Below are 14,361 nucleotides of genomic sequence, written 5' to 3' on the forward strand. Positions count from 1 at the left end.
TTCCATCAAGTATAGTTAGTGCTTAGAAATAACTTGCAAAATAATAATTCTTCGTAAGTTTTGGTCTCCTAAAGTGCTAATAATTTCCATTTATCATGGACTCTTTATTTTGTGAATTGCTAGATTGTCTTTTTGGTAAATGAAAAAAAATTGAGTTTAACTGTAGAAAGATAGCACACATCATATTTTTACCCAAATGTAGTATGTAATATTTACCTTATTTTGCCTTTCTTTGTTTTCAGCTACTACTTGTACATGTGTGATAAAGTGGTTGCCCCAAATGTGTCCCTTACTTCTGCTGTGTCCCAGTCTAAAGAAGTCACAAAGACAGAAGCAACTAAGACCATATCAAGACAGTCTGAGAAGCTTCACAGCAGTAGTAAACATCAAAAAACAGTGTCTTATCCAGATGTCTCACTAGAGGAACAAGAGAAAATGGATTTAAAAACAAGTAGAGAATTATATAACCACTCAGGTAAGTATTCAGGAGTTATATTTAAAAAGTCAGATGTCTAATATAAAGCACACTTATTTTGTATTTTAAGAGAAGTTTTTTATTCTTTGAACCTCAGTTGTTTCATGGGTCTAGAATTTTCTAGCCTGTGGAGGCTATAGAAAGACTGTGTTATGTGGCTTCACACTGAAAGTGATTCTTGTATTTTTCTTCTTTTGGCCAGAATTTTGCAATAGGTTTCTATTTTTCCTAATTTTCTATGGATTGAGATGTTGTTAATATTAAGAAATATATGGGTGACAGTGTCCAAAAGGAAATGTATTTTTTATTAACTTTTTTTTTTACTAATTTTTATTGAGATTAAGTGAGTACATAAATTTCACACTATTGTGAGATAGTGATACTTAAAGTCACAAACAAATTTTAACCTTAAGGCAAATTGTCACTATCATGATCTATAATGTTTGTGAATTTTATGAGCTTTGACAGTACAGCTGTTTCTTCCACATTGGGTGATATGTACATTTCTTTCCTTTTACTTAGTGTAAGCTGTTAAACTTTCCCTCTCATTCCCTCCCTCCCATCGCTGCCCTTTAGTTGCTTAGTTCGTTTTCATCAATGTCAGTGAAGCTGATGAGCCCCTCTGTTGTATATTTTCCCATTTCTCTCTGATTCGGTGTCCTTCTCCTAAAATAATTCCCTCAGATAGATAGAATAACAATTTTTTTAAAAAATTGTGAGAGCACTTAGTTGTGGAACTCAGGGAAATGTCAGACTCAGGAACTGAGTGCCCTAGGAATCAGGCAGATGTCCGAAGTTTAGAATTCTGAATGGTCATCTCAGAAAAAAATCTGCTTATTTACTACACCTTGTAAATGTTGTGGATAAAACAAGACCTGTCCACTCCACTGCCTGTTCTCTTCCACATTAAAAAAAAAAAGTAAAAAAAAAGCGGTACAGCTTTGCTTAGTGCCTTACTTGTGTGAGTTATTTTAACTATTTTCATAGGGAATTGAGATTCTTGTTTTTTTTATTTTTTTTAGTTGGTCATGGGGTTTGAACTCTGGGCTTGGGCACCGTCCCTGTGCTCTTCAGCTCAAGGAGAGCACTCTACCACTTGAGCCACTTCCAGTTTTCTAGTGTTTTTTATTGGAGATAAGAGTCTCATGGACTTTCCTGCCCGGGCTGGCTTTGAACTGCTATCCTCAGATCGCTAGCTAGGATTACAGGCGCCCAGCTTGAGTTTTTTTTTTTTTTTTTTAATATATACTTTGACTTTTTACCACTTGGTTTTCCTTTGGATTGAGATATGGTACAGTAATTCATTATGCATCATTATGTCATATTTGCATTGTATTTTGTTTCCCAAGTGAATTTCAGTAATTTAAAAATAATTGGAATGTAATTTACATGCCATAAAACTTAAAGTGTACAGTTCACAACTGTCACTATTTAATTGGAGAACATTTACATCACTCCACAAAGAAACCAATCCTCTAATGACTCCTCAGGCTCCTTATTCTGTTTTCTGTCTTTATGAACTTGCTCACTCTGGACATTTTCTATAAAAAGAATTATATAATCTATGTTGCACGTGTTGGTACTTTTTTTGTAGCTTAATATTTCATTGTATGGATGTGTCATATTTGTTCTTCAGTTGATGGGCATTTGTAATGTTTTCACGTTTTGGCTATTATGAATGATGTTGCTATGAATACTTGGGTACAAGTTTTAGAGTAGATATATGTTTTCATATTAAAGGCTGGAATTGCTGGGTCATATGTTAACTGTGTTCATACTTGGAGGGACTCTGCAATTACCTCCAAAGTGACTGTGCCATTGTGCATTCTCTAGCAGTTTGAGAGGATTTTGAGATTCGCACATTTTTGTCAACATTTGTAACTATGTGTCATGATTATTGCATTGTCAGGTGGTACCACGTGGTTTTCATTTGAAATCCCCTAATAACTGATGATGTTGAACATTAAAAAAAAAAGTTTTAGATCCTTTGTCTGGATTGGCTTGTCTCTTTTCTTTTGAGTACTAAATTGGGTTATATGTTACTTTTGAGTACTAGGAGTTATTTTTGTATTTTGGATTCTTACCATGTAAATAAGTTGTCATTCTGTCACTTTTTCATTTTATTGATAGTGACCCTTGAAGCATGTAAGTTCTTAATTTTTGTGATTTTTAATTTTCTTAATTGTGATTTTTTTTTTTTTTGGTTGGGCGTGGGGCTTGAACTCTGGGCCTGGGCGCTGTCCCTGAGCTCTTCAGCTCAAGGCGAGCACTCTACCCCTTGAGCCACAGTGACACTTCCGGTTTTCTAGTGGTTTATTGGAGATAAGAGTTTCACAGACTTTCCTGCCTGGGCTGGCTTTGAACCGAAATCCTCAGATCTCACTCAGCCTCCTGGGTAGCTAGGATTACAGGCGTGAGCCACTGGCTCCCAGCTTTAATTGTGACTTTTAATTTCTTGATTTTCTTGATTTCTGTAGTCTTGTAGTAAGCTTTGAAATTGGAAATGATGGGTCCTCAAATTTAAAATAAGCTTGTCAGTTTCCCTGCAAATATCTAAATGAGGACTTTTGATAGAGAATGAATTGAGTAATGGACCAGTTTGGGAAGCATTGTCCTCTTTACAGTATTGCCATCTACTCTGTTCATTCCATGAAAATGTGATACCTTTCTATGTATTTAGGTTTGCAATTCTTTCAGTAGTGTTTTATGGTTATCATTACAAACATATGACATCCATTGTTAATTTTTCCTAAGCATTTTATTTTTCTTGATTTATATATAGAATTGTCTTGGATTTCAATTATGGTTTGTTACAGTGATTTTTCAATGGTCTTATTCCTATTTTCTAACTTGATTTTTTTTTCTGTTCAAAGATCCATTGATCTCAAATAATTCTGCAAGTAAGAAGAAATCTGAACCTGCCTTAGTAAGAGACACAAGGAAGCATGATGCTGCAGCCTCCTCTCCACTTCCTGTCAGAGATGTTACTTGTGAAGATGATAAGGGAAAAATCATGGAAGAAGTAATGAGAACTTATGTAAAGCAACAGGAGAAGTTGAACTCGATTTTACAAAAGAAGCAACAGCTTCAGATGGTAAAATTTGTATTTAAAGTTCTGTCTAAAGTTCAAGCCCTATGACCAACAACAACAAAAAAGAATAATAGTTGTTAAAAGATAATTTCTAAGGGTTTTAGTGTGAAAGTCAAGAAGAAATGGTAACCTGTACTTTAGATTATTTAGTTTTATGTTTATAAGCATTTTTGACATGTTATTTTTTTGTTGTTGTTGATCATGGAGTTGAAATGGGTCTGGGCACTGTCCCTGAGCTTTTCTGTTTAAGGCTAGCACTCTACCACTTTGAGCCACAGCTCCACTTCATTTTTCTGGTGGTTAATTGGATATAAGAGTCTAATGGACTTTCCTACTTTGCTGGCTTTGACCTAGGATCCTCACATCTTAACCTCCTGAGTAGCTAGAATTATAGCGTGAGCCCACCCAGATGACATTTAAATTTTTAGCAACAACAACTTTAATAATTGCTTCAATAGAGAAGTAATATATTACAGATGTTAGATATTCTCTGACATAGTTTTTCTTGAAGTGATGTTTTAAATATGCAAATGAAGTAAAAATTGTGACATGATTTTTATATTATAGGAAGTGGAAATGTTGAGCAGTTCAAAAGCTATGAAAGAACTCACTGAAGAACAGCAGAATTTGCAGAAAGAGCTTGAATCTTTGCAAAATGAACATGCTCAAAGAATGGAAGAATTTTATGTTGAACAGAAAGACTTAGAGAAAAAATTGGAGCAAGTAATGAAGCAAAAATGTACCTGTGACTCAAATTTAGAAAAAGACAAAGAAGCTGAATATGCAGCACAGGTAAGAATAATTCAGTTTGTATATTGATACCCTTTCAACAAGGAAATGGAAACTATTACTTTTTAATTTAAGGAGTTACTTTGTCATTGTATTGTAGTTTGCAAAATAGTTAATTGTGGTAAATACAACTTTATTTGATATTGTTCACAATTATTTTTTGACTTTTATTTTTAACGTTTATTAGTTTTCTGTAATAATTTACTTGAATTACTAATCTCTAGTTCTTTGATTATGAAAGTCTTATGTTGTTTCTGGCTGGAACTTTAAATGATCATAGAGCACTTGCTTTGCATTCACAAGCTTCTGGATTGGATTCCCAGCATCAAATGCATGAATGAATGAGTAAATAAATAAACCAACAAAAAACTAAGTTATGTAAAATGTATATATATAGATATTTGGGGCAGCAGTAGTGGGGTTGAACTCAGTCTTTATCTTGTAGGTAGGCCCTCTTACCACTGAGCCATGCCTCTAGCCCTGATTTTTGCCTTATGTTTGAAATAGGGCCTCACTTCCTGCTCCCCTGCTCACTTGAATATGATCTGTTTATGTAGATTTCCCACTATAATCCAGGATCAAAGGCTCACTCCACTATGTCTTAACCTCTATTAAGGAATCTTGGGGACTCTTCTGTCCAGTTGGCCTTGAACTATGTTCCTTCCAATCTCAGCCTCCAAAATAGGTAGAATTATAGGCATGAGCCACCAGCTCCTGGCTAAAACTGTATTACTTTGATGTAGTAAATGGGCTTTCAGGTAAAATAAACAAAGATAAACTGTTGGCGCTACATTGAAAGTTCTGGTGATAAGTAGTAGTGGCTTGCATTGTGGAGAACAAATGCACAGAAGCTGGCTGTCATGAGAGGTGTAGGAGAGCATGGGGTAGTGAGCATGCAGGAGGTGTATTCCCTCAATCCAATGTCATGTCAGATGTAAGAGGACTCAAGGGATTGTGTAATATGCACGAAATAGCTGATTTTGTAAAAGGTAATTTATTTATAGGTCTTAACTATAAGGAGATTAAATGGGAAAAGAAAACAATGAAAGCTGACAGATTTTTTTTAAATCACATAGTTGGCAGAACTGAGACAGAGACTGGACCATGCTGAGGCTGACCGGCAGGAACTCCAGGATGAACTAAGACAGGAGCGGGAAGCAAGGCAGAAGCTAGAGATGATGATCAGAGAGCTAAAGCTGCAAATTCTGAAATCATCGAAGACCGCAAAAGAGTAGAAGTGGTTGAGGAGGTTCATCTGTGGATTATGGACAGCGTTTCTTTTTGTTTGTTTGTTGCTTGCTTTGGTAATTGATTTCTGAGCATCTTATCTGCATGAAGACTAGACATTCTGTTAATTTGTAGATCAGAGAGCCAGAAGAGATTATATATTAATACATACATTTTTACATTTTCCAAGTAGATGAAAATGTGGTTTCATTGTACTTTTTTCCCTTGTCAGCTTGGTAACAATACTATATGGTTTCAACTAGTAGATAATCAACCTGTATTTCTAATGCACACTTGCAGTTGTGTACTTTTTAAAGAGCTGAATTATGTGATGGAAGACAACTGGGTCAATTGCATTATTCATATTTCACACTGAATTTTAGATACAAGTAGTAGCATCCGAATTCCAGTATGTAACAAAGAGCTACTCCAGGAGTTGAACCTGTTTTTCTCATTAATAGTGTCTCCTAAGTTGATACAATATACTTATTATTATATACCACATTTACTTTGTTTAGACTATAGAACAAATTTCCACCATTTTTCTTTTTGATGTCTCTTAGAGGCATTCTGTTAATGAAGTTACAGCACACCCCCTGGACATGACGGGAAGGGTTACATGCTTTAGTATGCTATGCTGCTAAACACAAGAAGCAGCTGTGATTTGTCTTTAAGTGTGGTTTTATTTAGAAGAGAGAGAGTGTGTGTGTGTGTCTATGTTTTGAAGTGACTTCAGAAAAAAAATTCTGAACTTTTAATAGTGATATTGACAATAATGTTCTTGAGAAAAGTGGATGCCATGGATGTACATTAGTTTCTATATAGTCCATAATCCTCCTGTACAGTTTTATATGTAGTCTTATGTGGATCTTACTAAAATTTATATAATGGATTTGTTCCTTTTAAGTGATAAAATATTAAACACCTCAAAGGTTATTTTGGACTTTTGTATGTTTAAATATTATGTTATCAAAATTGCACGAATGGACCATTTTCAATTGCTCTTTAATAGAAAATCATGAATTTACAGACAGCTAATAGGTTATTATAGAATAAATACCTATCATTGAAAGGTTTATAAAATAAATTTCAGATGACAAAGGAATTTCATAGCTTGGGGAAGGGCCACACCTGCACTTTGTTTTTTCTCTCATTTTCTTTTTTGCACAGAAAAGTCTATCATTTTTAATATTAAATATCACATTAATAATGAGTAATTCTTAGGTTAAAGTTACTAGGTAAAATTCTCAGTCTACAGTTATTTTAAAGGAAAATTTTTGACTCCCACAGCACATTATCCCATCAGGTTTTTTCTTAAGGTACTAGATAAAACTACTTTAAAAAGCTGAATTTTCTTTAAAAAGAAATTAGCTTGATGAAGGTTATGTGCTGTTTCAATCGTAGGTCCTCTGATGGTTTAGGACTTCAAAACTTACTAGGTTATAGTGGATTGATTTTATATTTTGCTTCATGGTACTCTCATCTGCAAAGGACACCTTTGTATTTCCCCAAATGTAGTTTGTTTTCTAAATATTTTCTGATCTAAATATGTACTTTGCATTTACTATATTAACCCTATAATTTAATTTGTTGATTCTTGGAATTTCCTCAAGGAGGAAAAAAAATGTTAAAATGACCATGTACCCCAGTGCCATTTATGTACACCTGGAGAAAGAAAAACAATAGACACATAAAGTAGTTTTAGTTAGGTTGTGAATTGATTGTAAACTCAAGTACCTGTAATTTCGTTCATCTTATTAGCTCAAAACCTTTCTGCTTATGCTACTTAGCAAATGATAATCTTTAAGTTTAAACCTAAAACTTTCAAGATACTTTGCTTATTCTTTGAATTATATTTTAAAATTCTAAGTGGGCATCGAAACACCATTAAATTATATGCTGTTAAACTAGAATTGAGTAAAGAAACCTTTTTTTCTAGTCTTTGATGACTTTGTAAGATCTTTACTTTCCCCAGAGGATATATTGATTGATGTGCCATAGGTTTCTGTCTACCTTCCTTGAAGATTATTTTTTGTCAATATGTAAATATATGTCTTATTATTAAAAGTAACTTTAAGTTAAATTGCACCACATAGCTTGAAAAATAATGTAGAGATTTTGTAATACTTTAAAACTGACCTCTGCTAAAATGTTCATTTAACATCCTTCTATTCTTTGCATGCTCATGTCATGTGCTAGTTGCTATCTTAAAGTTTATTTTGGTGTTTTGTGTGCTATGCCAAGTTCACTAAGCAAGCAGATTTTCCCTTAGATTTCATATTTCTGTCTATATATTTATATATGCATTTATATATATGCATATATTTTAAAGTAAAACAAGAGTGGTTAAAAGGTACACTAAGTAATGGCCTATAAAGTTTTCTGTAGCCTTTCAGGAAGAAAGACAATATTGGAAGTGGTTGATGAGTGATATTAAACTAGTTTGGGTGGTGATAGTTTTGGTGGCCTAAACTTTTGTGAGGAAAATGAACTAAATCTATAAAGGGAGTAACTGTCACTTAGAAGCTTGTAAACATGCTCACAAGTGCAACTTCTAACACTCAAAGAATAATCAATGACTTAGGTTTGGTTTGTGCTTTAATTTTTGTAAAGTATATTCTTTTGCTTGGAATTTCTGTGTCCTCTGTAGTTAGGATGTTTTTGCTTCTTGAACTGATTTTTATATTTAATATATTACCAGTTTAGATATTAAGCCATTTGTACAGGATTGAGGAAGAGGAAAAAAATCATGTACAGACTGAATTATAGAGCTGTCACTATAGTAGGCAAAATAGACCAAGTACTATGATGTTTGCAGGTGGCCCCTTCTGGAGATCATAGCAGAAGGAACCCGTTCATTTGCACATCTGTGGCTTCTGAATCATGGAGCATGAAATGTTAAGAAACTCAAGTAATACAGAAGGTGTTTCCCTGTAAATAGTGGCAAAGTAGTACTGAGGAATTTTTAGTAGCTTCTGAAGCTTTCTTCTCAATAATGACCACGTTTGATTACTTAGGGAATCTTTTTATTTGCCCTTTATGCATTTAATTCACAACAGGAAATTAAAAATTTATATGAATTTGTGCTCATACTGTACATCTATTCCTGTGCTTGAAACTACTTGTTAATAGTTTTTATTGAAGCTATCAGCAATAAGGAACATAAAACTGCTGTATTATACGTTGTGGAGTTGAATAATTTAAAACCAGCTTAATTTTTTTTTCTAGAATAGAATACTTAAGCATTTCCACTGTGGAAGAAAGCATATGGGTATTTTGTATTGCATCTTGTTTTAAAAGGACAGTCCTTTTTTTTTTTTATAATTCACTTAAATGACTTCCAAAATGCATAGTGTAATTTGGAGCCTGTTTAGAAATAGAATTAAATAAATAGTGCTACTGTTTTGAATTAGAAAGTGATCAATTGTAAAAAACATTTAAAAAATTAAGCCCAGAAAACAAATAGTGTTTGAACTTAGTTTAATATAAATTTGTAAGATTTTTTTCTTCAATATAGATACCTCACTTGAAAATAAAGGAAGCACAGCATACTTAAAGTAGTTCTTAAAAAATCATCCTATTAAAACAGTTGCTAAATTTAGGACATCTTTTGGGAAGTTAGAGTTTATGAGAAATAAAATGTACCTGCTTTTAACTATCTTGTTAGAAATACTTATTTTATCCTGATAATTTTAAGCCAACACGGTAGTCTTAAATTGTTTCTGAATTTCTAACTGGTGAAAGCAGTCAATGAACGATTTGTTTGGCAACTATTGAAACAACTTGATGACTATATTGACCACAATTCAACTTATAATTTTGCCAATGATGTACAGTTTTCTGATTAAAATTGCTGTGTTGGTTGCATTACATGACACAGAACTGTCCTCTACCTCACGTGAAATAAATATTTTATATGGTTTTACTAAAAATAAGACTCATCTATCTGGTCATTTAGTTTACAAATTTTGAATTCTATTTATTGAAACATGACATACTGTGCTCTTAGCTTATACCTCAATTGTATTTTGTGCTGTTTTCCATTTTCATGCCTTGTAAATAACTTGTATAGATTGTGGATGAAATTTCAAATAAAAAAGTTTTAATGCCAATGAAATTTGATCCCGTATTAGGTTAACTTTCCTGTTCTCAAAGACTGACATTTTCTCCATTTATTTCTTTACAGTCTATGCATTACACATTAACATGGAAAACCTATTTGATTATACTATTTTATTATAAAAGAGAACACTTCCTATAATTCTAAATACCAGCATTTTGTGACAATTGGACTTTTGTTTTAATATCTTTCCCAGATCATGATATAATCTTATCTATGAATGATCTATGTTATCCATAAATTTAGCAATTTAAAGCAACAAATGTCTCAGTATCCAAGGGCCAGAAATCCCTGAGTAGGTTGGCCGAGTGGGCTGAGGAGCTGATCTAAGGGTACCGGGTCCAGATGGGGTAGAGTCAAATGAGCTTGACAGCTGGAGGCTCTGTTCTCAAGTCACAGCTGTTGACAGGCACGCAGTGAGTATGTACCTACCTATGTACTGCATTCATTGTTCTTGTCACAGCCTCCAGGGGGCTGGCTTACACAAAAGCCATCCCTTCTGAGTCACACACAGTCATCACACACAGTCATCACACACAGTCCTGTGTTAGGGGTAGGCCCTGAAGTCCAGTTCTGCTGAATGGGAGGAGGCTCACACAGGGACATGAAATAGCAAGAGGTGGGGACCATCGCAAGGCATTTTAGATTATGGCTCCAATACTCTGTCTTAATTTTTTGTGTGTGTGATGTATGAACAAAATTGGCCGACTTAGCTATTTTAAACATACTTAAGTGGCAATTAAGGATATTCATCGTGTTCCAAACTTTTATCCCAGATTTTGTACCTTTCACATAATAATTTCCCATTTCTTTCTCAGCCCTGATAAGTAATTTCTGTCTGTGTATTTACTTCTTGCATATAGGTAGAATAAAAATATTTTGTTTTTGGCTTATTCCATGTACCATGATGTATTCAGAATGTATCCTTGTCACTTGTATCAGAATTTCATTCCTTTTTGTGGTTCATTATGTATTTATATCCCTTTATATATAGTTATTCCATTGATGGACACTTCTTTCTACCTTTTTTTTCCCAGATGAAAACTAAAATGTTTACTACGTCTCAGAAGTATAAATTTGCTTTACAGCAACTTTATTCTCAGCAACTGAGTTAACAAACCCTCACATTGCCAACTGTTGGAGGAATCATATTCCTTCTTACATGTACCAAAATCTCATGTCAGCAATGAGTTCTGGGTTGCAAAAAAGGATTTACTATTTGCACCTGTCTGTAAGGCTTTGTTACAAATTAGACAGACGCACACACACACACATGTGCTCTCTTTCTACTTTTTAACTTGCAAATAGTGCTGTCAATGTTGACTGACAAGTACACCAAGTCCCTACTTCATGTATGTTTGTGCTGATCCTGGGGTTTGAGCTCAGGGACCTGGGCACTGTCCCTGAGCTTCTGTGCTGAAGGCTAGCACTTTATCACATAAGCCACAACTTCACTTCTGGCTTTTTGCTGGTTAGTTGGAGATAAACTTTCCTGCCTGGGCTGACTTCCTACCGCAATCCTCAGATTCCAGCCTCCTAAGTAGCTAGGAGTACAGGCGTGAGTGCTTGGCCAGTTTTACAAATTTTTTGTTTTTTTGTTTTCCATTTAAAATCTATTGACAGAAGTATAGCTAGGCCAGCCCTGGTGGCTCACCCATGTAATCCTAGCTACTCAGAAGGCTGAGATCTGAGGATTACAGTTTGAAGCCAGCCTGGTCAGGAAAGTCCGTGAGACTCTAATCTCCAATAAACCACCAGAAAACCAGACATGGCATTGTGGCTCAAAGTGGTAGATGCTAGACTTGAGTGAAAGTCTCAAGGATAGCACCTAATGCCTGAGTTCAAACCCCACAACTATCAAAAAAATTTTTATTTATTTTTTTATTGTAAAGATACTATACAGAGGGTTGCAGTTACATGAGTGAGGTAATGAGTACACTTCCTCTTGAACATTGTTACCCCCTCCATTGTTTTCCCCCTACCATCCCCTCCCTCCCTCCCTTCCCCGAAGTTCTTTTTTTTTTTTTTTTGATTGTGATTAAGTGATTACATAATTTCTAAGTCACAAATTCATTCTAACTTTCCTGGAGCAAATTGTCTATCACAGTCTGTAATATATAACAGTGTTCACATGTTATATACCATATTTGTGATCAGCAACGTGGGGATATTTAGTAGTGGTTCAACCAGATGAGCGGGAGTTCTTTGTTTCTTAAGTCCTGTTAGTTTTATCAGGGAGACCATGTACCGTTTGTCTCTTCGTTCTTGGCTTACCTTGCTCAACATGATTCCTTCTAGCTCCATCCATTTCCCTGCAAATGCCATTATCAAAAAAAAAATTTTTTTTAAGAGAAATATATCTGGCTCCTTCAATCTTGGTTTCTGTTTACATGGAATTTCTTTTTCCCATTCCCTCCTTTATTCCCTCTCTCTTCCTCAGATCTCAGCCTACTGAGTAGCTAGATATCAGGAATGAACCATCAGTGCCCGGCCCCCTGTGTCTATTGTAAGCTTACCTGTAAGTTTTTGCCCTGTGCATTTCTGAGGAGGCTAGTAGCAGACACAGTATTGTACTTGAGGAAAGTTTGGTCAGACCCAGAGCTCACTATTGGAATGTGGATGACCTATATTTTGGTGAAAGCAGGCCTGAGGTGCTGTGGGGATGCAAAGGAAGAGGCCAGGAGGCCCGAAGTTAGAGATCCTTGCACTAAGCAAAACTTTTGAATGCATAGAGAGTGACTGAATGGAGAACGCCACTGTGCTTTAGTGAGGAACTGCTAAGGAGTTGTTTGGATGGGATGGATGTTTCATGGGGCAGATGTGTGTGTGTGTGTGTGTGTGTGTGGTATATGTGTAGCTTGAACTCAAGGCTGCACACCCTCATTTGGCTTAAAAAAAAATCACTGAAGGTTGAAAAGCAGCTGCTCCATTTTGGGCCTTTTGCAGGTTAATTGGAGATAAGAATCTTTTGGATTTGTTTGCCCAGGCTGACTTTGAACTGTGATCCTCAGATCTTAGCATCCTGAGCAGCTAGGATTACAGGCATGAGCTACCAGTGCCCAGCTTAAAATATTTTCACTTTAAAACCTAAAATGGAGCCTGGGGCAGGTGGCTCAAGCCTGTAATTGTGGCTACTCGGGAAGATAAAATCTGAGGATCCTGATTTCAAGCCTGTGGGGCAAGAGAGTCTCTGAGACTCTTATCTCCACTTAACCACTTGAGAATTGGAAGTGGTGTTGTGGTTCAAAGTGGTAGAGCACTAGCCTTGAGCAAAAGAGGCCCTTAGTTCTAGCCCTATGACCAAAAACAAACAAACAAACAAAAACACCCAAGACAAAACAATAACAACCAAAAAAGGTAAAAGTGTCCAGGCACTCTTAATTGAAATGTAAATAAAAATAACTTAATTGAAAAATGTCATAATTTTATTAGATAAATGTTTCTAAGTGGGAACAAAGAATATATTTTTTAATCTTCTTGATACATATTGCAAACTACTCTGGAAATGGGTTGTGTTGGTGGTGATGATATTTTGTAATTTTTAGTTTGGTGTTAAAAAATAATCAAATAATTTTTTAAAGCATTATTGCATTTAGTTTTGATGGCTACTTTATAAACACAATTTTACTAGTTCTCTAATGTATTTAAATTATACAGAGGCCAATGTAAAAATGGACACAAGTGGTTTTTTTCTTCCTTGCTATTGTTTCTAACATATTTTTAAGGTACCATGTGATTTTTTTTTGTTGCTTTGTATGTTCTTCCCCCATGGCATATAATCCCTGTTTTCACTGTATTTGATGTTGGTATAATTTGGGAAGGGGAAGGGAAAAAACAAAATGTTTAAATAGGGATACAGATTGATCCATTGCAACAATGAAATGTACAAGACGTGATGTCGAAAAACAAACTTTACAATTTAGGCAAGGGTGTGGGGGTAGAAGGGTGGTTTGGCGGGTCGAGGGGTGTAGTTGAGGAGGGACGGGATGGTAGGGGAAACACAAAGGAGGAGGCAACAATGCTGGATAAGAAACGTACTCATTACCTTGCTCATGTAACTGTAACCCCTCTGTACAGTATTTTCACAATAAAAAGCATTTAAAAAATGAAGTAGAACATGAATTTTTAACACTGGGAATACACAGAGAATCTCTAAATGAGGTTTGTTCAGGACAAAATTGCTCACTGGCAGTACTTGAAAAACTATTTTGTGTTAAGATTTTATGTCATAACTGTGAGTGTAATTCCCAAGTAGAGCCTGCTACAGAGTAAGTAAAAATCTTGCAATTTAATGGTCCTATCTCCAAAAGTAATGTTACAATGACCTGGTAGTTTTATATCCTGAAGCCTTTCTCCTATTAAGAATGGTAAAAGCCCAGTGTCAGTGTCATACTACTTACCTGAAATCCTCAGCAACCTAGGAAGCTGAAGCAGGAGGATCATAATTTCAAGACCAGTCTGGGCTGCAAAGTGAGATTCAAAGTCCAAAGGTCTGGTCGTGGGCCTGAACTCTGGGCCTGGATGCTGTCCCTCAGCAATTCAGTTCAAGGCTAGCACTCTACCACTTGAGCCATAGCACCACTTCTGGCTTTTTTCTTTTTGCTTATGTGGTGCTGAGGAATCAAACCCAGGGCCTCAGGCATGCAAGGCAAGCGCTCT

The 14,361-nt window shown here is 35.4% G+C and overlaps 1 protein-coding gene across 1 annotated transcript in view; it reads left to right on the plus strand.

Moving 5' to 3' along the window:
* Skil (SKI-like proto-oncogene) overlaps positions 1–9,694 on the plus strand; it is a 28,143-nt gene extending 18,449 nt beyond the window's left edge. The window contains exons 3-6 of the mRNA XM_013016234.1: positions 243–475; positions 3,349–3,569; positions 4,134–4,358; positions 5,432–9,694. Of these exons, the coding sequence (XP_012871688.1) occupies positions 243–475; positions 3,349–3,569; positions 4,134–4,358; positions 5,432–5,590 (838 nt within the window). The 3' untranslated portion in view covers positions 5,591–9,694. The remainder of the gene's footprint in view (positions 1–242; positions 476–3,348; positions 3,570–4,133; positions 4,359–5,431) is intronic.
* The last annotated feature ends 4,667 nt before the right edge of the window (positions 9,695–14,361 follow it).

The sequence above is a fragment of the Dipodomys ordii genome, unplaced genomic scaffold (genome assembly GCF_000151885.1).
Source record: "Dipodomys ordii isolate 6190 unplaced genomic scaffold, Dord_2.0 Scaffold30, whole genome shotgun sequence".
Classification (NCBI taxonomy): domain Eukaryota; kingdom Metazoa; phylum Chordata; class Mammalia; order Rodentia; family Heteromyidae; genus Dipodomys; species Dipodomys ordii.